We start from the raw sequence: 7,378 nt of genomic DNA, 5'->3' as shown, positions 1-7,378 counted from the left end.
TGTGCTTCCCACTCCGCCCCTCGGCGAAGGGAGGCTCAGGCTCCCTCTTTAAAGGAACTGTTAAGGTCACTTCTATTTCAGAAGGGTCAACGTTGGGTAGTATGAATGACTTTTTCATCTTAAGTAGAACGAACGATGATTTCTGGAATGCTTTTCCAGCGTGAAGTGTTAAGAGCCCCTGTATCCCAACCCACGACCCCGCAGGCCCCGGGGGTGGAGGGGTCGGAGCCTAACACCTGCAACGCACCAGCCCGTGTGCCCTGGAGGCGGGAAGATGGAGGGTGTGGAGCAGCCTGCCGTCCCGCCGCCAGCCAGCCGCACCGGAGTTGATTGTAGTTCCCTTTCTACCATTAATTATAATCACAGCCGTACCCTTTTGCCTGGTACTGTAAGCTCATTGGAGGCTTTTCATTAACACCTTATTCCTACAAAGCAAACAAGATGTTTGTTTTTAAGATGAGATCCAAGAATAAATATTATGTTACATCCTTGAAAACAGCCAGGAACCCCACTGGTGGAATTGTCCTTAACTTGAAGATAGTGGGTGGAAAGCATGCGACCATGTCATCAAGGAGTGACTACTAGCCACGATATGTCTCTTCTAATATGTTCCTGTCCTGTGCAGCCCATGGGCAGGAGACGCCAGCGAGTGGACCTTCTACCATTTGCCCAGTGGCCTCGGTAGGTCATTAAAGGACTCTCCAGAGAGACCTCAATTTTATTCAACTTGCTTGGCAGTGACAATTATTGGTAGGAAGTCGGACAGCCAGAAGGGGGAAAAAGAAGTGCACACTCACATCCGTTCTCCCGTGGGAGACAGTAAGTGTGCCAGAGCCCAGGGGCTGCCACTGCTGGCTGGGGGAGGGGCAGTCTAGCCTGAGGGTCCCACCCACTTTAGGCTTCTGTGCTCTGCCAGCTGGCCAAGACCCTGCGTGTTCAGTCATCTTGACACTAAGGATGGGCCTCCTTGCAGGCCAATGGAGGATGGTGCCAGCACAACTGAGAGCTGGGGACAGGGGTCTCTGCGAGGCAAGTCTGGGCTGCACCAAGCTCCTCCATTCAGAGGCATAGTCCTCTTTACATCCTCCCTCTCTGTAGGCTCCTCTCCCAAACTAAGCCCAGAAGCATACTTAGGCTCACTCTCTCCAATACAGCACAAATGGAAATTTCCTTTGAGCATCCTACTGCTGCACTTCTCCATTTGTGCTTCTGGAAAACACCTCCAGCCATCCTTTCTACTTGTCTGCTCCCCATATTCAAGCCTCAGAAATCACCCGTATCCTTTACTGCTTTGAATCTCACATTGACCAAGCAAGTATTTCATTTGTACCTTCTTCAGCTGCATTTGATACCCAGGTATCATTTGATAGCCAGATTCTATTTTGGCACCTTTAGGAGATGCGAGGCCCTTAAAACCTATTAAAAACAACTTTCCCACAACATTTTTCTAATAGATCTCACACCCTTCCCTCTTCGGCAATGTAAGCCTCAGTACATTTACTTGCTTCCAACCCTTCAGTGGCCCATCACCCAGGAAAGAGCTGCCTGACCAGATTCCTTGTCCTTCACTCTAATCTTTGAAACTGCAAAATTCTGCATATCTATCCTTTTCTTTAAAACTGGGTGATGGGCATTAAGGAGGGCATGTGATGTAATGAGCACTGGGTATTATATAAGACTGACGAATCACTGACCTCTACCTCCAAAACCAATAATACATTTTATGTTAGTTGACCTTAAATAAAAATAAATTTTAAAAAATAAAATAATTTTTGTTGTTATATTTTCATTGTATTGTAGTCCTATACTATGATCAATAAAATGTGAATTCTTTGGGGAAAAAAACAACTGCTCTTAAGTCTCCTCAGTAGGTTCTCTATAAAATTAAATACAATGGAAACAAACAAACAAAAACCCTAAATACAATAGCCTTTTGGAGTGTTTCTTTACAGGCATATAAACCTCTTGGTGGCCTCTTAATTTTAATACTTTGGTGACTTTTGTACACCTCCCTGTCCACGTGGCTTCTCATATTAGAGATGTGGAAATTCAGGCCCAGAAAAGTGAAGTGGCTTGTGTAAAGTTATGGAAATGGTCGCTGGTAGAAACGGGACTTTGCTGGAGGACTGTCCCCTTCCCTGAGCCAATGTTGTGGCTGTGGCTTGAAAACAACAGTACTCACCCCGCTCCACCTCACCCCAGTTTGTCAACTGTAGTGGCTTATTTAACTAAAAATATTTCCCATCCTATTTAGAAACAGAAATCTTAATGAATTAGCTGGTTTAGTTTACACAGAGAATAAGAAATTTAACAACTACCCCCCTGGCCTATTCCGCATCAGCCAGTTATTTAATATGTTGATTTCAATTGGCTTAGAATTTAAAGTATAGAGAAAAACCTTTTGTCTCTCTTCGTAATTGTGCTTCTAGAGTGGGTTGTTTGGTGATTACAGAGATACTTCATTGATCACATCACATAACTAATGACATTTTTTGAAAGAACACCATGGGCTACTGGGTAAATTCTAAACCTTCAATGCTTACTATAATGAGACCCCAAACTAATGATTTTAAGTAATAATCTATAATGCTCAATTTGAGCCAAAACTGTTTTTTGCATACATTGTATATTTCCATCTTTATGACTTCATTGAAAGAAATCCCTCTTGCTGGAATAATTAATACCCACATTTTTTTTTTTCTTTGAGTGCTTGCCTATGTCAGACAAGTGCTAAGAACTTTACACTTATTAACTCATCTAATCTTCACAATACTCCAGATAGGCATTATTATGCCCATTTGGTAAGGAGGAAGCAGACCCATTTTTTTTTTTTTTTTTTACCATATTCTGTTATCAAATTTCTACTTCATTCTAAGTTCTCAACCTTGGTGTTGGTCCCTAGACTGAAAAATGAGCTTTCTCCTTCTTTCCATGTAGGCAATTCTTCCTTCAAGTTTAGAAACCTCTTCTTTGATACTAGTCATCACATGGTATTACAGCTGTTTACATACCAGTATTCCCATTAGACTGTAGTCTACTTAGAGGGTTTTGTTGCTGTTGTTTTTCTAGTCATTATTTCTGTGAAGTACATATACCTGTAATACAGTAATTAATCAATACTGTTTCTCCATAACTATGGGTGGGTCTCTAGGTAGAAGCATTAAGCCCTGACCTAAAAATGCTCTTTTTCCTAGGAATACACTTAATTCATAATAATTTTCTTGGAACTCTTTACTGACAGCTTGTGCAAGAAATACAGGGCTATTTAAGATTAACATGCATCTCCTCTCTCCCCTAACTAAAAACCAGGTGTCCGGTTTTAGTTTGTAGAAAAGCACCAGGTAGTTACCTTCGAACACATTTGGGGCACAGCATATTGTCCTCCAGGTGTGGGGGTGGAAAATTGCAGGCCGGCAGCAAGAACAGGGCACATACTCTCCCTCGTTTTTCAGGCACCCAGGCTTGTCCTGCATGAAATTGCAGGTGAACCCAACCTTCTGTGTCTGCAGGCAGACTTCTCCCATGGACCACACACCACCTGACACCTGGAGAAGGAGAAAGAGGTGAGTACGAACACAGGATGGCCAAATTCTAATGTTCTTCTGGTCAAGACTATATCATGGTCTTTGTTTCTTCTACTTTTCTCAATGCCAGCTCCAAGATATGAGCCCTGGAATCCTAGCTTCACCTTAAGCATATTCTGTTCTGCTCCCTTTTAGAAAACCATACAAAACAGTTCCTGTTAAAACTTTAAAAAGCGGGGCACCTGGGTGGCTCAGATGGTTAGGCGTCTGCCTTCGGCTCAGGTCATGATCCCAGGGTCCTGGGATCGAGCCCCACGTCGGGCTCCTGACTCAGCGGGGAGTCTGCTTCTTCCTCTCCCTCTGCCTCTCCCAGTGCTCATCCTCTCTCTCTCTCTTTGTATCTCTGTGTCTCAAATGAATAAATAAAATCTTAAAAAAAAAAAAAAAAAAAACTTTAAAAAGGAAAAAGTATAGTTGGAAGTGGCATAGCTCCAAGTGGGTAAATGACAGCGCAAGGGAGGCAAACCTTTACGTCTGCCCATCCTGGGTTTGCAGCAGGAACTGCTTCACAAAAAGATCCACGAGAGATGATCAGTTTATTAATGCGTACGGCACACATCACTTGGAAGAAACCACAGACAACGAAAACAGACTCAAAATGGCAGCTCGGAATCCCAGCTTTTACAGAGAACGATGAATTTGTAGCAAAATGACAGGAAAAACGGAAGCAGTTTTAGGCTCCTGAGGGTGGCAGACAGTGGGAAAGTCAATATATGGGAAGGAACTCAGAAGTAAGGTTTCTCTGGTGCCACCTCTCAGTGGATTGTCTCCAGCAAAAAGAGAATTTATAACCTGCCTTGAGGCAGTAAAAAGAGACCTTTTCCTGGGTTTGTTGCTCTTTAATTGCCATCGGTTCAAAACAATTTTTATTATAAATTTTAAAACACTTTAGGACAGGTGACATATTCTGGTTTCCTTCAATAGAAAGACTAAACCGGAGTGGTCTGGGAAGGCCTTTATGAAATAGATTCAGGGGTCTCAACAGGCATTGTACTGTGCTAACCAGTTTATGGTCTCTCTTAATTTTATGTCCTACGATTCTTACAACATTATGAGGTAGATGTAATTTTCAACCTATTTTATGAGGAGGAAATTGGGAACTATATTAACCAACTTGTTAATGTCATTCACTTAACAGATGCTAGAAGATCCCAGGGCTTAAGCTCAGGCAGTTGATTTTAGAGCCTGCTTTTACTTTTAATTCCTTAAAGGGGAAAGAAAGAAAGCCAAACAGATTGCCATTCCCTTCTGATGACATCAATAATTTGCAGCAGTCGTTTTCAAAGTGCGGTCCCCAGACTAGCATCCTTAGCACTGGCTGAAAAATTGTTAGAAATGAAAATTCCCAGGCCCTACCTCAGTTCTGAATCAGAAACTCTGTGGGTAGGGCCCAGGAATCACCAACCCTTCATTCAGGTGATTCTGATATACCCTAAAATTGATTGGAGGTTAATATCAACAGCATTTTTTCCTCAACTGGACCAGAACCAGATCTCAATCCTGCGCTTACCGTGGGCCTCCTGGGGCGATTCCACTGTCTCCACCTTCCCAGCCCTGGCTGCAATTCTGGACCAGGAGGCAAAAACAGCATCTGGGGCCGAAGTTGTCACAACAACAGTATCGACTCCCTCCAGGAGAGCATCAGACCCAACATGGGCAGGGGTCCCACCCTCAGGGGAAACAGCCACTTCAGGAAGGTACGTTCCATCAGAAGATATCCTTTTCCCAGAACTTTCCAGAGACATTTCCCCCTGGTCCATCTTTGATCTTCTTTGTGACTGTGTGAGAATCTTGGCCTCCTCTGCGGTGACAGGAATGTTCTTCTACAAATAGGGTTTACAAGGTTAAGGTGCTGTCAGAAGTGCAGTCTCACTTTTATGATTTTGTACAACCTTGTGAGAAGTGGTGGGGGTGGGGGTGGAAGGGGGTGGTGGTGGGGGGTGGGTGTGCTGTTCCTCTTCAGAAGGAGTGGAAGGAGGGAAGGAGGGGCTGAGGCAATCCCTCCACTGACTTTCTGATGCTAAAATAGGTAATTAGAATGAGAACTAAACCTTCCACTCTTGTCAAATCTCTACAAATCACTTACCTTCTGATCGGGGTAAGCATATTCACAGATTCTCTTATATACATCTAGTTTCTAAGACAAGAGAAAAATGAGTTAACAATCAAGCAAGGATCCTACCCCTCCTCCCAGGAGCACTGTCTCCAACCCTGGACCTTCACCTGGCCTTTGGTGCTCAGCTTTAGTTGTTGGCACCAGGCCCGCAGGATGTCTCGGTGAAGCACGTTGGCTGGTGGCAATTTAGAAGGTAATGGAGGAACTGGGATTTTCTTCCGAAGTCTTACTTTTCCAACGCCTTGTGCCTTCTTTTCTGAACCAGAAGGTGGAGGAGAATGGGATGAAATTAGTAATAATTCACTTTTGTGTAGCCTTTTAAAATGTCAAAGCACAACTTTCAGTTCTCACAGCCCAATCCCCATTGTATAGTTACTGACTTGCCAAAGACCCCAGAAACCTCCAAGGGACACAACCTCAAACCTGGGACTGACTGACTCCTTCTGAATCTCCAGTTTTTACTTCCTGAAACTCCCTTACTTGCTCCTTTGTGAGCACCCAAACCCACAGACTCCAACGAAGTTGTACTAGAGATCTTACTTCCAATCCAGGAGAATGATAGGAATTTTAAACCTGACATCGTAAATCCTCAGTGGTGCCTTGTCCTCTCAGCAAAGAACAAAATAAACCACTCGGCAATGCTACACACAACTGCCCGTTCTCAGAATTATGTCAGCCCACCCCACTCAGGGCAGTACTCTTTTCTCGCTGCACACAGCTTTCTCACACTCCCACTGATCAGGAAAGACTTCCAGAACACACCCCCAGAACAGACAACTATAATGACACTAATAGTTGTGAGGCTTTACCGAGTGCACATTACTAGTCAGGTATCACGTGGGCATTTTTACCCTAATTATTCCATATACATTACAACTGAGGCTGCACCCCACCCCATCCGACCCAGCTAGGTTAAGTATTATCCTCAATTCTTAGAAAAAGAAGGTGGAGTTTCAAGGATGGGATTTCAAATTTATAGCAGTCTGGACCCAAATCACTGCACTTTGAGATCCTTAACACTAAGCAGCAAGTGAAGGCAAAATGATGATCAGAACCAAATATATTGTCAGAGTTTGGAGACCTGAAGACACCAGTTTTAACAGAGGTGGCTGAAAGAAGGCTTCAGGGAGGCGTGACATAAGCTGGACCCCAAAGGAAGTGGGGGTTTTCAGAATACAGGACCAATTTTCTTTCCTACTTGTTCTACTCCTTCCAAAAAGTTCCTTGGTCTTCTTAAGCCCAAGGAAATGAGATTCGAGGCCTTGTAGACTTCTTACCTTTGTCTTCTTTCATAGATCTTTTCCGTTTGGTCCCGCTGGTGGAAGTTCTTTGCAACTTTGGTTCACCAGAAGCCTGCTGTTTCCCTTTAGCTTCTTCTGATACTGGTTGGGACTGGCTGGCCAGAGAGTCTTCCCCCGACTTCATGGAGTTCTGATGGGGACAGAGGCCAGTCCATCTTCCCTTGGGTGCCCAACCCACCACAAACACTCCCTGACTCAAGATAACTCACATCCACAGCACCAGGATAGTCATTATACACACAGCTGGCAGCATGGATTCTCCTCCAGGAAATCGTCTTAACCCCAGGTTTACTTATAGGGAAGATGGGGAAATGGGAGGCCGATTTGAGAATACGAAAAAAGACCGAAAATATGGATACAAACCACAGAAGCAGAAG

The 7,378-nt window shown here is 44.0% G+C and overlaps 1 protein-coding gene across 1 annotated transcript; it reads right to left on the bottom strand.

Moving 5' to 3' along the window:
* Positions 1-394: 394 nt before the first annotated feature.
* On the bottom strand, positions 395-7,125 carry DPPA4 (developmental pluripotency associated 4). The gene is made up of 6 exons (XM_034990902.1): positions 6,978-7,125; positions 5,808-5,956; positions 5,671-5,721; positions 5,095-5,404; positions 3,350-3,545; positions 395-425 (listed from the first exon to the last, which is right to left on the bottom strand). The coding sequence occupies exons 1-6, from the start codon at positions 7,123-7,125 to the stop codon at positions 395-397; spliced, it is 885 nt and encodes a 294-aa protein (XP_034846793.1).
* Positions 7,126-7,378: the final 253 nt, after the last annotated feature.

This window comes from Mirounga leonina, unplaced genomic scaffold, assembly GCF_011800145.1.
Source record: "Mirounga leonina isolate KUSES-001 unplaced genomic scaffold, KU_Mleo_1.0 Mir_115, whole genome shotgun sequence".
NCBI lineage: Eukaryota > Metazoa > Chordata > Mammalia > Carnivora > Phocidae > Mirounga > Mirounga leonina.
Note: the sequence above shows the minus strand (reverse complement) of the source record. Positions and strands in the feature narration are given on the sequence as shown.